Source organism: Arvicanthis niloticus, chromosome 24, assembly GCF_011762505.2.
Source record: "Arvicanthis niloticus isolate mArvNil1 chromosome 24, mArvNil1.pat.X, whole genome shotgun sequence".
Lineage (NCBI taxonomy): Eukaryota > Metazoa > Chordata > Mammalia > Rodentia > Muridae > Arvicanthis > Arvicanthis niloticus.
The window spans coordinates 15,339,815-15,358,689 of NC_133432.1; the positions used below are offsets into that span (position 1 = coordinate 15,339,815).

The 18,875-nt window shown below is 48.0% G+C and overlaps 1 protein-coding gene across 5 annotated transcripts in view; it reads left to right on the plus strand.

Annotated features, from left to right (window-relative positions):
* Positions 1-18,875, plus strand: part of Dnah10 (dynein axonemal heavy chain 10) — a 112,712-nt gene that overhangs the window by 11,781 nt on the left and 82,056 nt on the right. For 4 of the 5 annotated variants that reach the window (XR_013107065.1, XM_076922919.1, XM_076922920.1 and 1 more), the window contains exons 9-19: positions 2,096-2,286; positions 4,003-4,201; positions 6,809-7,003; positions 7,632-7,802; positions 8,467-8,643; positions 10,476-10,601; positions 11,758-11,930; positions 13,096-13,247; positions 14,251-14,415; positions 16,458-16,665; positions 18,355-18,511. Coding sequence is in view for 4 of the 5 variants with exons in the window: in XM_076922919.1 (XP_076779034.1) it covers positions 2,096-2,286; positions 4,003-4,201; positions 6,809-7,003; positions 7,632-7,802; positions 8,467-8,643; positions 10,476-10,601; positions 11,758-11,930; positions 13,096-13,247; positions 14,251-14,415; positions 16,458-16,665; positions 18,355-18,511 (1,914 nt within the window). In the remaining variant the exon portion in view is untranslated. Of the gene's footprint in view, positions 1-2,095; positions 2,287-3,140; positions 3,234-4,002; positions 4,202-6,808; positions 7,004-7,631; positions 7,803-8,466; positions 8,644-10,475; positions 10,602-11,757; positions 11,931-13,095; positions 13,248-14,250; positions 14,416-16,457; positions 16,666-18,354; positions 18,512-18,875 lie in introns of those variants that run through there. The other variant, XM_076922922.1, reaches the window with a different exon arrangement.

Consider the following 18,875-nt stretch of genomic DNA (forward strand, 5'->3'; position numbering starts at 1 on the left):
TTTTAATTGCGTTCCTGCATTTTTGTCTTTGTTAGCATAAGCTGCTGTGTTGTGGTTTGAATGGAACTGCTGTCCAGGGGCTTACAGTACTGCTGATCTGTGAATCTGGAACCTTCAGGAGGTGGGGGTCTTACTGGAGGAAGCAGGCCATGGGAGCTGGGGTGCAGGGTGAGGTGTGGGGGTGCGAGGGACTCCTGTCCTTGGAGAGCTCCTCTCAGTCTGCTTTTCTGCTTCCTGGCTGGCAGAAAGTGCACAGCTGTGCTCCACCTGATGTTCCCAGGATGCACTACGTCGCCTCTTGTTTTTATTATGGGGTTGTAATACCAATTTAAGACTGAATAGTATGTTTCTTGTCGGATATGCCATGTGTCAGGTTCCCTGTTTGCTTCCTATTGCTCTGATGGGTCAGCTGGCTTTCTTCCTTTTAAATCTTTATTTAGGAAAAGTTTTATGGGTATGGATGTTTTCCTGTGCATGTATCAGTGTACCATGTATATCCCTGGTACCTCCAGAAGCCAGAAGAGGGCATCAGATCCCGTGGAACTGGAGATACAGATGATTGTGAGCTGCCATGTAGGTTCTGGGAATCAAACCCAGGTCCTCTGAAAAACTGTTAGTGTTCTTAACCTGGTGCCAATTCTCCAGCCCCTCAGCAATCTTTCTTATATAATACAGGCCCACCTGCTAAGGAATGGTACCACCCACAGTGGGCTGGCCCTTCTCCATCAGTGATCAACTAAGACAATCCTTGAAGACTCGGCCACTGGTCAGTCTGATTGAAGCAATTCTTGAATTGAGGTGTCTTCAGATGACCCCAGGCTGTGTCAAGTTGATAGCTGGCATTTAATTAGGACAGTCACTGTTCTGATGTATGGGTACATGATCATTTTCTTGATAAAACCACTGTCTCCCATTTTAGTGAGTCAAGATTTGGGAAGGGTTCCACCTCTGGGGACAGCCAGAGTTGTTGGGTGGATCATGCCCTTCTAGAATGGCTGGCTTTCTTGCTTGCTCTCTGCCCGAGTGTCCTTGGCTTTATTTCACATGAAGTCTCAGAGGAAAGGGCTTCTCCTGGAGAATGGGTCACCTCCCAGCCTGCTGATTGTCGGGTAGCAGAGTGGTCACTCTTCACCCGGGGTGGCTTACTTCCAGAAGACAGAGAAGGCTAATGGTTGTGCTTGGAAAAGACACACCACCCTAACCTGGTGTGTGTGTATGTGTGTGTGTGTGCAAACACTAGAGCTGGCAGAATGTTGATTCACGTGAGGCAAGAAGGAAAGAAGGGAATTTGGTTCAACATGACTCAGTAACCGGTGCCAGTTCAAACTTTGAGAGTCTGACACCAGGCAGTTTATTCCACACACATTTAAGCACAGCACACTACTGGAAAAAAAAAGTTGCCTGGTGATAATTCACTCAATCCAGTGTGTACAGCAAAGCTTACATTGAAACTCAAAGTACACAAGACCTTTCCCATAAAGATGGGTTTTGCTGACTGGGAAACAATGCTCAAGATAAGGGGATACTCAAGGTAACGGTCTAGTGAGGATAAGTGAGAGAAACATAAGAGTCAGGGAACCTGATGTGGTCTGGCCTTACAGACAGCACAGAGGTCCCCAGGCTATTATAAACAGCCAATCCCAGCCTTCTGGATGGAAAAGAAGTTATGCATGTCTCCCTTTTAAGAGACCACGCTGTGTGTTTAACCTTCTTGGTTTCCCTAGTGCTTGCCTGTGAGCACAAGAACCTCTGGTCCCTATACTAACCCTCATCTCCTGATGGTCAGATAGCAGGGCCTGTACAGATCCATGGGGTGGGGAAGGCATGGTGTCCCTTGATAGAGAAGGGCAGAAGCAAGTGGACTTGAATGTGCTGTGCTTGGAATATGGTGTGTGTGTGTGTGTGTGTGTGTGTGAGAGAGAGAGAGAGAGAGAGAGAGAGAGAGAGAGAGGCAGATAGAGGGAGAGAGAGGAGGGAGGGAGAGAGACAGACAGACAGACAGACAGACAAAGACAGAAAGAGACTGATTGATTCCTGGCCTTGAGACTAAGTCCCTCTTCTGTCCCCTTTTGCCCCCTCTGTGTGGCTTTGGCAGAACATCACACACGGCTCCAGCTTCCACGTGGTCCTGGACACCATCCCCTCCATGATGAGCGCCCTGCGCATGGTGTGGATTATTTCTAGACACTACAACAGAGACGAGAGGATGATCCCACTCATGGAGCGCATTGCCTGGGAGATCGCTGAGCGCGTGTGCCGAGTCATCAACCTCCGCACCCTGTTCAAGTGAGAAGCCACAGGGCCAGCACGGGTTTCCTTCTTGGAGTCCTGCAGCTCCCTTCAGGCTGTGCGTGATTCAGGGCTGGGCTGGGGCTGAGCACTAGAGCAGGCACCCAGTGTGCCAAGGGCCTGGGTTTCATCCCCAGGACTGCAAAACAATTATCACGGAGATTGAGACGCCAGCAGGATACTCTAGGGACTAGCCATCACGATTGATTTAAGAGCATGGGGCTGGAAAGGTAGCTCCACGATTAAGAGCATTTGCTGCTTTTGCAGAGGACCTGGGTTCAGTTTCCAGCACCCAGCAGCTTACAACCTCTTGCCTGCAGTTTGAGCGCCAATGGAGTCTGATGTCCTCTTCTGGCCATCTTGGGTACTGCACTCATGTGGACCTCTACATACATATGCACATTATTTTAGAATATATTTTAAAAGAAACATTCTTTTCATCTCCCAAAGACACCATGTGCATTTTAGCAGTCACTTCAAACCTCTGCCCTCTCTAAGTCCCAAGGCCTGGAGATCTTGCAACACAAAGTCTTTTCTGGGTGGTATTTTACTCAGCTCGGCATCTCCAAGGCTTATCCATGATATATGTATATCATCTGAACTTCATTCCTTTTTATGATTGAATAATATTCCATTGTCCAAACATAACATGTGTGTGTATGTGTGTATATATATGTATATATGTGTGTGTGCATATATCTACATACATATACATATATACATATATATACACATACATATATATACATATATTTCATTTACATAGCGGATTACACAATTCTGTATATGATCATATTACATAACAATTATGTATGTGTATGATTTCTCAAGTTTAAGTTATTGATTTATTTTTGAGACAGGGTCTCATTATGTAATTCTGACTAGCCTGGAACTTGATATGTGTATCTCTGCCTGCTCCTGCCTCCCAAGTGCTGGTCGTAAAGGTATGAATCACCACGCATGGGCTATTTTATTTTTATCTATGTGTATAGGTGTGTGTCTGTGCGAGTATATGCATATGTGTGTGCAGGTACCTGCAGCAGAGGCCAAAAAAGGGCATCAGATTCATGGAGTTACATGCACCGTGAGCTGTCCAAAGTGCATGTTGGGATCTGAACTCTGGGCCTCATGACAGAGCAGTCTCTCCAGCTGCACCTGTGTGGTTTTGGCTGGGACTTTGTTTCTTAGATATGTTTGGAGAGACTGAGGCAGGGGCCAGGGGATGCTCAGTCCTAGGCCTGGCCCTTCAGGAGGAGCAGCCTGTCACGTGTTCAGGGCCATGACGGTTTTTAACTGTTTTGCGTGAGCGTGACATAGGGGGCAAACCCAGGGTCTCATAAAGCTAGACACGCGAATTACTGCTTATGTGCATTTGTCAGTTTCCTACTTTCTACCTGGTCCACATGGCTGAGGTCAGCCTCAGGCAGGGTAGGTACCAAGGGTACCTTCTCTCCTCTTCATGTAGCCATCCATGTTCTCCAGGGAGCTTGGTTAGATGGCTACTGGGAAGAATAGCCTGGGCTCAGCTTGGGGGCCTTTTTGTATCCTTATAAACTGCAGTGGTACATGTGGATGAATTCCCTGAGGAGACCTTGGTGCCAGGGAGACCCTGGTTGAGAATCCTCCCAGATACCAATGCCCTGGGGGTAGAGTGTGGTTCAGATGCAGGCAGATCCATCTTTGCTCAAAGCCTGGCATCTCTTTGCTTAACAGGGAAAACAGAGCAAACGCACAGTTCAAAACCCTGGAGGCCAGAAACACACTCAAGCTATGGAAGAAGTCCTACTTCGATATCCGAGCCAAGATTGAGGCGTCTGGTCGGGAGGCACGATGGGAATTTGACCGGAAGCGGCTGTTTGAGAGAACAGACTACATGGCCAACATCTGCCAGGACCTTGCAGATATTCTGCAGGTAGGAGCTACTTCCGAGATGTGTATGCATTTGTCTGGTAGAAGGATGCATACTGGTCTTTGGATGAAGGATGCCATCATACCATTGGCCCGAAGTGTCCAGTAGAAAAGAAACTATTTGAAAGAAGGATGTATAGAGTTCTAGAATGTACCAGAATGTGCCACTGCACCCTAGGTCTTTTGTGACTGTGTATATCTAGGCTGTCTGGCCAGTGAGCCTCAGGGGCCTGTCTGTCTCCACCTCCCCTGTACTGGTATTACAAGCATGAGCACGATGTCTGACGAATCAAATTCGTGTGGTCATGGATCTTAACTGACTGAATCATCTTCCCAGCAGGCTTTGCAACTTTGCTTTGGGCTCTGACCTCTCTCTGCAAGGCCATCTCTGGAGCTCTTCATGTCCTGGGCTTTTGCCTGTCCTGGCTTTGAATTCCCCCATTCCCTCTTCCTACCTTCCCACTGTCCTCTCAGGCCTCAACACCCTCACCTATCACCCACCAGCTCTGCATTAGTGTGACCCGCCACAGCTTTGGATATGGGACATATGCTTAGGTCTGACTGGGTGGCTAGCACAGCCCTTGCCTGGAGAGACTCCATTCCCCTCCCCCCCCCATTCACTTTGCATCCCTATGGAGAGCCCACAGGCTGCCTGCACTCACGCCTACCAATAGGGAAACAAAGTGAGTCAAACAGCTAAAATCTGGTCCAGCCACATCCCTGCTGTGGCTGGTGGCTGGTATAAGACACAGGTGCCAGCCCCCTGTCTGGGGAGATGGCTCTGTCAGTAATGTACTGGTATAGCAATCATGAGGGGCCTGAGTTCTGATCCCCAGCCCCCACATCACAGCCTAAGCTGAGAGCCTTCCGTAATCCTAGTGCTGAGGAGGGGATCCCTGAGGTTCAGTGGCCACCAGGCTTGCTGAATCCTAGAGTCTTAGGTTCAGTGAGAGACTCAAACACAAACAATCAAGGTAAAGATTCCCACAGGAAGGAGCTGGGGCTGTCCCCGACTCTCTTTGCCTATGGGTAGGACCCTTGTCCTCCTACTGGGTTGCCTCATCCAGCCTTGATGTGATGCTATGCGCCTGGTCTTATTGTAGCTTGTTATGCCATGTTTGGTTGATGTCCCTGGGAGGCCAGGCTTTTTTCTGAGGCGAGTTTGGGGGGGGGGGTGAGTGAGGAGGGAAGACTGGGGGAAGGGGACAGAGGGAAACTGCAGTCAGGATATAATATATGAGAGAAGGATTAAGAAAGCAAGCAAGCAAGCAAGCCAGCCAGCCTTGGAGAACAAGCCAGCCGTGGAGAGCAAGCCAGTGAGCTGGTTCAGTTCCTGCATCCAGGTTCCTGCCTCGAGCTTCTGCCTTGGCTTCATAAAAACAAACACATAAACCAAGGTGAGGATCGATTGGGGAAGTCACTTGACATCCATCTCTGGCCCCTCATACACATCTAGGTACGCGTGCACACGAATAAGCATACGCATGCCCTCACAGGACCAAACAGGTGACATTCTGGAAAGACAATGGAACCAGGACACCTTCTCTTCCTACATCTTTCTCCTTTGACTTGTCGTTATAGCAACATAGACAAGAAAGGGCAGAGCATGGAATTTAAAAATTCCATGTCCCTTCTATTGTTCTTTAATCTTTACTACTTTTTTTTTTTTTAAAGACAGGGTCTCATGTAGCCCAGGGTAGCCCCAAATTCTCTTTTTTATTGAAGACCTTGAATTTCTGATCCTCCTGCCTCCACCTTCCATGTGCTGGAATTAGAGGTATAGCCAGTGATAACTGGTGTTATGTGTTGCTGGGGCTGGAAGCCAGAGCTGCATGCATGCTAGGCAAGCGCCTTTACCAACTGAGCCATGCATGCCCCAGCCTCAGTGCATCTTTATATGGAGCAAAGTCAGCAGAAAAATCCAGATATAAAACCGAAGGGTGTGACATGGCACATTTTCAGTCCTAGCACCAGAGAGGAAGGGGTGGGTGGATCTTTGTGAGTGGGAGGCCAGCTTGGTCTACCTAGAGAGTTCCAGGCTATCCAGGGTTACATATGAGACTCTGTCTCAAAGTCAAACACTTCATTCAAATATGGAGTTATTGAAATGATGTGTACACACACACACACACACACACACACACACACGTATTTCACTGTGATTGTGGGAGGGGAGACCCTCATGGCAGTTTAAGCTGTTTTTATTTCACATTCTACCAACACCTCCTCCCTGCCTCAGCCTGGTAAAGCTACCAAGAACTCTGGCTCACCTTCTCTCCGGTATTCTCGTATGATAGTTCCGTTGAGCCAGAGTTTGCATGGGAAACATCCCGAATGAGAAAGATACAGAAGGTTGTGAAACCGCCATGTGGGCGGTGAGAATGTGGGCGGTGGGAATTGAACCCAGATCCTCTGTAAGACTCTCCAGTGCTCTTAACCACTGAGATGTCTCTCTGGGCCCCAGGGCCTCTGAGTCTTATCCTGTGTGCGTGGGTATAGTACTGAAAGTCTCAGACGGGGAGAAGGTTGCCTATGTGTTAGGACTTTTGAAGTGCTGTTTACGAAAACCAAAGGATGTTTATCCCCCTTCTATTCTGTCCCCCACTACCAGGTCCTGGAAGAATTTTACAACATATTTGGCCCAGAGCTCAAGGCTGTGACAGGGGACCCCAAGAGAATCGACGATGTCCTTTGCAGGGTCGATAGCTTGGTTGCCCCCATGGAAAGCTTGAGTTTTGACCCCTTCAGCATCAGGTCCTCCCCGTACTGGAAATATGTGATGGAAGACTTCAAGCTTGAAGTTCTGGCAAGTGACCCAACCATCCATTCGGCTATAGAGGCAGAGGCTCCTTTTAAGGATGTGTGTGCGTGCGTGCGTGCGTGCGTGCGTGCGTGCGTGTGTGTGTGTGTGTGTGTGTGTTGCACGCATCTGTGTACTCACTCAGAGGCCAGAAAAGGGTGTCTGTCCTGCTGTGCCACACTCCACATATTTCTTTGAGGCAGGGTCTCTCCCTGAACGTAACCTCAAATTTTCTGAGGCTGGCACCCAGCAATCCTATCTCTGCCACCACCCTCAGAGCTGGGGTGGCAGGTGTGGCCAGCCAGGTTTTTCATGTGGGTCCTGGGGTCCCAACATAGGTCCTCATCCTTGGGAGGCATGCACTTTCCCAAGTGAGCCATGCCCCAGCCCACACAAGTTTCTCTGACTAGATGCCAGCTTTCATTAATACACAACAGAGCCCTGTCCCAAGCTGCTGAACCCATCATCGCGCTTCCTTGCAAGACCATGACAAGCTGCAGTTTTTTCTTCAACTTTTCCTTTTTTTCTCTTCTCCTGTCTTCCCCTCCCCTCCTTCCTCCTCTCCCTCCTCCTCCCTTCCTCTCCTTCCCCTTCTCTTCCCTTTCTTTTTTCCTCCTCCTCTTTCTTCGGGCAGGTTATTGAGAAAGAAGCCAAAAATTTTATTGACGAATCTTTCAAAACACTTCGGTCTGCGGAAGCGGCCTTCGACATGCTGTTAAAATTCAAACACATCCGCTCCCGGGAAGCCATCAACCGACAGATGATGATGAAGTTTAATGACATTCTGGCACAATATTACAAGGAGGTGACAAGGGGGAACCCAATGGCTACCCTGACAGTGAACATGTGGCCACAGCCCAGCCCAGGGACACTCCTTTTAAAATGTAATGTCTGCCAGTGGTCACCTCTAAAACAGCTTTGTGGATTTCAAATAATTCAACCCAATCAGGAACACTGAGAGAAAATGAGATTACAGGGCATAAGAAAGGAAGAACAGTTGTCTTGTTAGGGTTTCCATCGCTGCAAACAGACACCACCACCAAACAGCTCTTAGAACGGCAAACATTTCATTGGGGCTGGCTTACAGTTTCAGAGGTCCAGTCCATTATCATCATGGCAGGAAGCCTGGCAGCGTCCAGGCAGACATGGTGCTGGAGAAGGAGCTGAGTGTTCTGTATCTTGATCCAAAGGCAATTAGGAAGAGACTGACTGCACAGGGCAGAGCCTGAGTCCTCAAAGCCTGCCCACACACTGATGGGTTTCCCCCAATAGGCCACAGTTCCTAATAGTAGCACGTCCCATGGCCAAGCCTATCCACACTTGATCTTTACAGTAGTAAAGCCAACAATGAAGTCTATAGCGGGCCCAAGGCTCTGCCACTTGTACCCTTCATCTGCATCCTTCAGTCCTCCTCCTTGCCTGGCTGGCAGGGCACGTGAGGCTGACAAGGGCACCTGCTTGCTTTTCAGATTGATATCGTTAACAAGATCTTTGTGCAGAACATGGACAACCCGCCGCTGTACAAGAACCACCCTCCCGTGGCAGGCGCGATATGCTGGGAGCGGTCTCTCTTCTACAGGATCAAGCACACCATCCTTCGGTTCATGGAGGTGGAGGAACTCCTGGACAGCGAGAGGGGCCAGCAGGTATGTCACACCCCCCACCCCTGCCTCCCGTGGCTGCTCTGTGCTCCTTGCTTATCTGGGTGACTGCCATGCTGGGCAGTTGCATGCCCATGCTTGCGGACACCCTGTTTCATATCTTACGTTCTTTCTTGCCTTTTCTTCTAGTCTCAGAGCTTAGGATGCCTGTCTGCTTCTCCATGGATTTGGGTTTGTTTTGAAGGGTGACCACTGTCATATATCTGCCTCTCTGTCCATCTGTCTGTCCGTCCGTCCACCTATCTAGCTATCTATTCATTCTTTTTTAAATTTATTTTTGAGATAGTCTCTTTCTCTCACTCTCCCTCCCCACCTCCCCACCCCCACCCCTGGCTTGGTTTTGGTTTTTTTGAGACAGGATTTCTCTGTGTAGCCCTGGCTATCCTGGAATTCACTCTATAGACCAGGCTGGCCTCGAACTCAAGAGATTAGCCTGCCTCTACCTCTTGAGTGCAGGGATTGAAAGTGTGCGCTACCACCTCCTGACTGAAACAGTCTTAAGTAGCTCAGGCTGACTTCAGACTCACTATTTAGCTGAGATGACTTTGAACTCTTGATTCGTCTGCCTCCGTCTCCTGAGTCCTGGGACTTGAGATGGCTGGCACTACAACAGGCTTCTGTGATGCTTGGGATGGAACCCTGGGGTTTGTAGCTACTAAATAAATGCTCTCCCAACTGAACCGCATGCCCGACCCATGACCACTGTCATTTTAACTTGGGCTATCCCTTCCTCCAGAGCTTTCTGCTTGTAGTAAAGCAGAAGCTGGCAGACATTTTCTTTTTCTTTAAAGAACTTCAGAGTTTGGGGCTGGAAAGAAGAGCTCAGTGGTTAAGAGCAAGTCCTCCTTTTCCAGGGGACTTGATTTGTATTCCAGCTCCCACGTGGGAGGGGGGAGCCTCTTGTAACTCTCACTCCAGGGGATCCAATCCCTCTTGGCTTCCACGGGCAGTCACACTCATGTGTGCATGTGTGCACATTCACACATATGTAATTAAAGAGAAAACAAGTCTTTTAAAATTCCATATAGTTTATATCAGAGGCATCCGAAGGTCACGTGCTCTGTACCAGCCTGATTGATCCAATGAAGCTACTCTTGGTGACACACTGATGGACAGACGTGCTTTCCCAAGTGTGAAGTCCACATAGTGTCCACACGGCACATATTCACGAAAACATTTGTGATTTCCTTATTCTGATTTTTTTTTTTTTTTGAGACAGAGTCTTACTTCATAGCCTAGGTTAGCCTGAAATTTAAGCCTTCTCTGCCTCCCCTACCCTGAGAGCTGAGATTACAGGTGTGTGCCACCACCACCCTGGCCTTCTTTATACTTTCTCATAGCCATTTAAACATGTTTAATATTTTATTTATTTAGGTATATGCCTTTCCGTTTATGTGTGAGTTTACATACATATGTGTAGCTGCCTTCAGAGGGCAGTCAGATCTTCTGGAGTTGGAGTTACAGGTGGATATGAGCCGCTCTGTGGGTGTTGGGATCTGAACCCAGGTCCTCAGGAAGGACAGCAGGTGCTCTTAGTTGCTGAACCGTCTCTCCAGCCCTCAAAACACACCTAAACCTTTCCTCATGCACAGACTATAGTTTGCTGTTCTGTGCTAGATCAAGCCTGGATTTCAAGTCACTAGATCTCGAGCAAGACCCCGCCACCAGCCCACGACCATGTATGAAAATGCTATTTCCTTTTTCCAAAGTGGTGTTACGGTATTCAAATATGCACGCACACATAGAAAGAGACGGGGTTGGTAGAGAGGGAAAAGGCATCATTTTCTGGGACAAAAGCTGCTCCAATTCCTGGCTAGGTGAAGCAGAGATACCTGGAGGTGGGGAGGAAGATGAAGGAGTACGAAGACGAAAAGTATGAGCATTGGAAGGAGACCACGGAGCAGAACCTCCCAAACCTCATGAAGAAGAGCCTGCTTACCAAGGTACGCCCGTCCGCACTCCCCACAGAGAGGGGCAGGCTGCCATCCTCTTGAGGGAGCCTGGAAGGGAACAGAGGTACCAGTAGGAGCTACACTGACCCCTTTGAGTGGCTTTGTCTCCTCCTTCATAAAACAAGTCGAGAGCCTGGGGAGATGGCTCAGCTGGAAACACTAAGGCCTTGGGAACCTCTAGCCAGTGAGAGACCCTGACTCAAAAGCAAAATCTAGTTGGAGAGATGACGGCTCAGTGGTAAGAATACACGCTGCTCTGTAGAGGAGCCAAGCTTGATCCCTTATCCACACTAGGAGGGTCACACCTGCCCATGACGTCAGCCCCAGGGGTTTTTGATTCCTCCTTTGGCATCTCTGGGTACCTTGCATTCATGTGCGTATATCCCCCCCCCAATATATATAAATAAAAATCAAATAAGTCTTAAAACCCAAAAGATGACACTGGAGAAATGATGCCTAAGGTTATTCTTTGTCCTTCAAATGGGTCCACACACGTGCACACCTCCTGTATACTTACACATCTGCACACACACTAAAAATAATTGAGTGGACTGGATGACAGTGTGCGTGCGTGTGTATGTGCGTGTGTGCACATATGTGTATGTGTGCGTGCATGTGTGTGTGTGCATGCATGCGCATGCGTGTTGTTAACATGTATGTTCATGTATGCAGAGGACAGAGGTGGACATCAGGTATCAGTCGTCCCTGACTATTGTTTGAGACAGGTTCTCTCACTGAACCAAGACCTTGTGGATTTGGCTAGACTGGCTGGCCATGCAACCCCTAGAATCCTGTCTAGGTTCTCTCTCTCTCTCTCTCTCTCTCTCTCTCTCTCTCTTGTTATTGTTTGTGGTATACTTATGTGCATATATGCCTGAAAGTTTACAGTGTTAAGAATCCAAACTCAGGTCTTCCTGCTGGCAGAGCAAATGTCTTATACACTGAGCCATCTCCCCGGGCCAAATCTAAATTATTAAAAAAAAAAAAAAAACAAACCCTCTGAGAGAAACAGAACGTGTAATCCACTAGTTCCTGACTGCGCCCACCCACTGGGGAAAGGGCCCACATTGGTCTTTTCCAAGTTCATGTGTAGTGTTACAAGCAATGGCGGATGGTCATTTCTAAGCTGTGTACCGTCTCTCCACAGAATACCATCACAGCCGAGGACTCAGCTACCATAGACAGGGGAACCACGTTTGTCATCAACTTCTCTCCCATTCTCAAAGAGATTATTAATGAAACCAAATACTTGGAGCAGCTGGGATTCACCGTCCCTGAACTGGCAAGGAACGTGGCCCTCCAGGAAGACAAATTCCTCAGGTGACAGGATCCTTCAATCCGGAGGGAACACTTGGTCTCAGGGCCTCTTGACAGTCTTTTGATGTTGTTTTTAAGTGTGTGTGTGTGTGTGTGTGTGTGTGTGTGTGTGTGTGTTTCAGGAACCCAGAGGCCAACTGTGGCCATTGTCCTCAGGCATGTCTCCGCTTGTTTGTCCAGGCAGAATCTCACTAGTCTGAGGCTCACTGGTTTGGCTAGGTTGGCTGGCAGGTAGCTCACAGGGATCTGCCTGTTCCCACTTCCCCAGTGCTGGTGTGAGACCGTGCTCAGTTTTATAGATGGGAGATGGGGGGCTGAGCTCAGGGGCTTGTGTTTGCAAGGTGAACAACTTTATCAATGGATTTGCCCCTTTAGCATCACCACCTGAAGCTCTTAAAGCTGACAAATAAATATACATATATTTTACATAACAAGCCTCTATGTAGAGTTGGAGGCTGTCCCGGAACTCACTCTATAGACCAGTCTGGCTTCAAATTCAAGAAATCTGCCTGCCTCTGCTTCCCCTGTGCTCATATTGAAGGCACACACCACTGTGTCCAGCTCATTTCTTTAAAAACTATTATTATTATATTTACAATTTCACTTACATATGCTTTGCACCTCTCACCCCCACCCCCTCCCACCCCTGCCAACTCTTCCTCCTTCTCACAAATCTCTCTTGCACGTTCACTTCTCTCTGTATTGTTTTATGACCTGAGATTAGCCAGGTCTGTGCCACTGAGGGTTGGAGCTGTTACTGGTCAGAGAGCCTGGTGGTCTCAGCACAAAAGTACATGACTAAAGATGGTGGTTACCCCACCCCTAATCTAACCACATGAAGCTTTAGCACTGGAGGTATGTTAACTGCCAATACTGATCACACCAGGAGTCATGACAAAGCAGTGGTTCACACATGGAGTGGCTTCTCTGGGTGCAGAACATTAGTAAGCCCTTCCCCACGGGTGTGACAAACTACCCCTGTGATGCTGAGAATGGACAGGCCTTGTGTTTGCACACTCCCTGGCCCTGAGTCTCATCCTTGCCTACCCTCTGTAAATATCCCGATGGAGGGTATTGGTGAGCCAGGCCCCTGGGAGACACGTTACTGTAGTTCTAAAGGTCATGTCCTACCCTGTATCTCTCACTGTCCCCTGTGCCGGGCACTCAGGTACACAGAGGGGATCCAGCGCATGCTGGACCACTACCACCTGCTCATCAACACGCTGAACGAGGCAGAGATAACACTCCTGGATGACCATTCCCAGGAGCTGCTCCGGGTGTTCCGCTCTGGGTACAAGAGGCTGAACTGGAACTCACTAGGTAACGGTTTCCTAGTCACCTTATGGTTTATTTTACAGTTATTTCTTGTGTGTGATATGTGCAAGTGAGTGTGCAAATGTGCACACACGTGGGCGTGTAAGTAATGGTGCAAGTGTACACGCAAATGTGTGCGTGTGAGTGTGCGAGTGTATGTGCATTGCAAAGACCAGAGGGAGGAATCAGGTGTTCTCTTCTGTCATGATCCACATGGTTACTTGGAGGTAGAGACTCTCAAAGCTCTGGGGGATTGCTGTTTTGGCTCCGCTGGCTTTCCAGTGAACTCTCAGGCTCTGCCTATCTCTGCTCAAAGTGCTGGGGTTATAGGTTTGCTCAGTCTTGCCCAGCTTTGTATGTGGATTCTGGTAATTAATTCAAACTCAGGTCTTCATGTTTATAGAGCACTCTCTTATCCAGTGAGCCACATGCCAAGTCCCTAGAGAGACCTTAAATAATTATTCCTTCTCATAAAGCCCAAATACCACAATACGTTAATTAAACTACACAAGCTTATATAAGTGCACACACATATATACACACATCTGTATTCACACACGTGCACACACACACATAAAAATTCACACACACGGATTTATACACAGGCGTATGTGTGCACAATTACACACACGTACATGCACTTGTGCACACACTCATATATGCACATATATATTCACACATGTGCACACAATCATACACACGCACACATGTATATGTGCATGAATGTACATTTATACGTGCTCATATTTGTTGGCGTGTGTGTACATATTCAAGCACACAAATATAAATGCACAGATGTCTGGGGAACTCACTACTACACTTGTAAAGGACGTGCCCAGGCCTCTTTGTCCCAGGCCTTCAGGGGCTGAGAGGTTCTATCCACCACTCAGTAACCACAGCTGCAGGAACAGGGTCTGTGAACTAAGGGTATCATGATGGGTATCAACCATGCTGGTGGGAGGGACCAGGAACAGCAGAGACGGAACCAAGATGCTCTCTCTCCTCCAAGGAATCGCTGACTACATCACTCGCTGCAAGCAGGCCATCGGCAAGTTCGAGTCTCTCGTCCACCAGATTCACAAGAATGCCGACGACATCCAATCCAGGCTTACACTGATTGAGTCAGTCAATCTTTTTAGGTTCCCAGTCTCCAAGACTGAGGATACACTCCCAGGTAGGCCTGGCTTCTGGCTTGTCAGCCACAGACCAAAGAGAAGCCTCGTGTTCACCATCTCTATGTTGATCCACATTCTGTGACTGGAATGAACTGGTCTAACTACCATAGCTCTGGCACTGTCCCACCCTCTGCCAGGTCCTGTGTTACTTAGTATTTTTACAGCTTATGATCCTTGCTTGCTTCAGTCCCAGGTTGGAAGCAGGGCCTCTCGTGCTTAGCTAAGTGCTTTGACACAAAGCCATTGCTTTGACCTCCAGGCTCTTGATTTTGAGAAAAACAAGGTCTTATTATATGGACCAGGCTGGCCTCGAACCCACAGAGGTCCATCCACCTACCTCTGCCTTTTGAGTGCTGGGATTAAAGGCCTGCACCACCATACTTAGCTCAACAACCACTTTCCATCAGTAACTTTGAAATGCTTCTGTCTATCTTTTTTTTTTTTTTTTCTTTTTGAGACAGAGTTTTTCTCTGTGTAGCCCTGGCTGTCCTGGAACTAGTTCTGTAGACCAGGCTGGCCTTGAACTTAGAGATCTGCCTGCTTCTGCCTTCTGAGTGCTGGAATGGGCTCTAATTATGTTGCTCAAGCTGGCTTTCAATCTTCTATCCTCCTGCCTCAGACTTACCAGTGCTGGGATTTCAGGAGTGCACCACCTACACCTGACTGTATATGCAAATGGGTGTTTTGCCTGACTGTATAACTTTGTTCATGGTTAGTAAATTCTATCTCATGGGCTCATATTTGCTTTTTACTACACTAGTGGTCCTTCAAACTATCTTAAATGAGTCAGTAAGGAATTCAAAACCTAGACACCAAAGAATTCAAGGAAAACATTACAGCCACTGGCTATGCATGGGGCACAAGCCCCCACCACAGTCCCGACCGATGCCATTCACTTTTTCCTTGGGGTGAGTATTAACTTGTGGCAATAGGGACTCAATAGTCCCTGTCCAGGAAGACAGCCCATGATCCATGGCTTCTGCTGGGAAGTCCTGAGCCACAGCTGCTGTAACTGATGTCTCCCTCTGCCGGCATAAAGTACTTTCCTTTTATAATTTTATCTATTTTTATTTTATGCAAATGGGTGTTTTGCCTGCATGTTTGTGTACAACATGCATTCAGTGCCTACAGGGGCAGAAGCTGGCATCCGATTCCCTGGAATTGAGGTTACAGATAGTTATGAGCCACCATGTGGACGCTGGGAAGTAATCCAGGTCCTTTGCACGAGCAGCCGGTGTTCTTGACTACTGAACAGTCTCTCCAGCCCCAAAGTAGTTTCTTAAATTATTTTCTTTTTAATTTTCTAACATATTTGTGTGTTGTTAGTGGCTTTTTTAAAAAAGGGTGTTGCTGTTTTTCTTTTAATCCAAACTAGCTCCCAAATAATTGAGACTGGACTATTATATTTACCTAACAAGCATTATGGGTACAACAACTGATTAACAATTACTCTCTTTTAATCCTGTAAGCTAATCTTGCTACCTCCCAGTCAAAATCCCTAGAATATTTGCATTTTAGTACCGATCTGGCTCTTTCTGGTTCTATTGTTTTCTCATGGCATCTCCTGGACTTGTCCTATAGCTAATCCCTCCTTCTTGTTTCTCTCTCCTTCTTCTCTGGCTGGCAGGAAGTCCAGACCTGTTCTCTCCCCTGCTCAGCTCTTGCCTGATCAGCTAGCTTTATTGACTAATTAGGGAATGATTGGGCAGGAATGTTTATACAAAATTGAGATAGGAGATTCTTAGACTAAGGATTGCAACCAGATACAGGCTCAGAAATCAGCATTTGAATGATCTAAAAATCATCTTTACACAGTATACAATAGCATTATGCCTGCTCTGTCTGTGTGTGTGTGTTTTCTATGGTGCACCTGTGGAGGTCAGAGGACAACTTGCAGAAGTTGGCTCTCTCCTTCTACAACATGGGTTCACGAGGCCTGAACTCAGATCATCAAGCTCCTTTATCTGTTAAACCATCTCACTGGCCCTTGAAGTACTTTCACGCTATGGTGCTGACGTGCGACCCTTGTCCGTCTCTACAGGTGTAAAAGAGTTCTTTGAGTACATTGAACGAGAAAGGAGCAGGGATGTGGACCACATGGTCCGGTGGTACATGGCTATCGGGCCTCTGCTGACCAAGGTGGAAGGTCTAGTCATACACACCAACACGGGCAGGGCCCCCAAGCTGGCCTCCTACTATGAGTACTGGGAAGGCAAGATCTATGACGTCTTGGTGAAGCTCATCCTGAAGTAAGCACACTTGTATCATGCACGGACTGGTTGCGAGTTATAGGCCGTGATGAACAGCTGAACACCAGCTGGATAGGGGGGCTAAGCAGAGAGTGGTACCCTCTGTGTGAACCCCTGTTCCTGTGAGGCCCTGATAGCACACAAAGCCTGCTGTGTGCCTCTCTGCTTCTGGAAGTCAGGGTATCTGTGTGTCTGCCTGACAGCAGAAGTCCCGAGTAGAGCTTTTTCTCAGAGGACAGGTGACACAGCTCCCTGCTGTCCTCTCTGGGTCCTGGTAGACACATACACTGTAGCTTGGAGCCCATGAGTGGCATCTCTGTGACACCAAGGTAATGTGGAGATCACCAGGGTAACAACAGACCTTCTGTCCTGGCAAAGGCAGCATCCTTGAATTACAGTGTCCCTTTAAAAAACCTTAACATATGTTTTAAAGTATTCATTCATTTTTAAATTATACATATGTGCACATGAGTACAGGTGCCATGGAGGCCGGAGGAATTAATTCTTGTGAGCTGTCTGGCATGGGTGATGGGCACCAAACTCAGTTCTCCAGGCATCTTATCTGGAGCTACTTTATACAGTGTTTGCCTAATATGTTGTACCTTCCCATTATCTGTCCATCTATCTATCATCTGTCTACTATCCATCTGCCCATCATAATCTTTATCCTCTCTTACCATCTATCCATCCATTTATGTTTATATCCACCCACCCACCCATCCATCCATCCACCCATCCAACCATGTGTTTATCCATCTATTCATCCATCCACCCATGTGTCCGTCCATCCATCCATCCACCCATCCAACCATGTGTTTATCCATCTATCCATCCACCCATCTACCCATGTGTCTATCCATCTATCCATCCACCCACCCATCTACCCATGTGTCTATCTATCCATCCATCTCCCCATCCATCCATCCACCCATCCATCCGTGTGTCCATCCATCCATTCATCCATCCATCCATCCATCCATCCAGCTATCATCCATCTACCCACACATTCATTTTTCTACCCATCTAATCCATGCGTCCACGGAGCTGAGCTTTATCAGAAGTGCCCACGGACTTGGACTACCCATCCACCCATGTGTCCATCCACCCATCCACCCGTGTGTCCATCCATCCATCCATCCATCCATCCACCCATGTGTCCATCCATCCATCCAGCTATCATCCATCCATCCATCCATCCATCCACCCATGTGTCCATCCATCCATCCATCCATCCATCCAGCTATCATCCATCTACCCACACATTCATTTTTCTATCCATCTATCCATGCGTCCACGGAGCTGAGCTTTATCAGAAGTGCCCACGGACTTGGACTACATCTTGGTCACAGACAATGGTCCTTGTCTTCTGAGCACTGAGGAGAGATGTCAAAGCAGGGAGATTCTGTTGAGTGAGTGTCATGGAAGAGCGGAAAGCGTTCCCAGGAGGCAGTGCCGGGGCTGCTGGGAATGATTTTAGGTGGTGGTTGTTATTATTTTCTACCAGTATGTGTTTGGTTTCCCCAAGCAGAAATGATCAGGATGCATAAATGTAGACAATGGGTCTATACTGCCTTACAAGTCTGCGGTGTGGAACAGACATTCCTGCTTGACTTCAGACGGCCCCCTGCAGCCCTGTTTGAAATACTTCACACCCTGAGTCCTGTGTCCTCTGCACTTCCCCCAACTTAGGAATCTGCAGGCTTTCAACTCTCTGATCCTCAGAAATGTTCCTCTGTTCCAAGCGGAAACCATTTTGTCAGCACCAGAAATCATCCTCCACCCAAATGCCAATGAGATCGATAAGATGTGTGTCCACTGCATCCGCGGCTGTGTGGAGGTCACCAAGGTAACGTGGAGATCACCAGGGTAGCAACAGACCTTCTGTTTATCCACCTGCCTTCTGCCCACTGGTGAATACAGTCGGGGAGATGTCAGCAGACCCTGGTTCAGCTGCATTTGGCTTGCGTGAAGCCATCAAATTTGAAGACCCTGAATTTCTGACCTTCCTACTTCTACCTGTATAGTGCTGGGATTACAGGCATACACCACAGCATCTAATTTACTTTGTACTGGGGATGGAGCCCAGGGCTTTATACATGCTAGGCAAGCTCCCTACCAACTGAGCCCACCTCTCTTTCCACACAGCCGGTCCACCACCATTGCTCACCTGGGCTATCATTGTGATGTTCTTACTCCACCAGGGCAGAGAG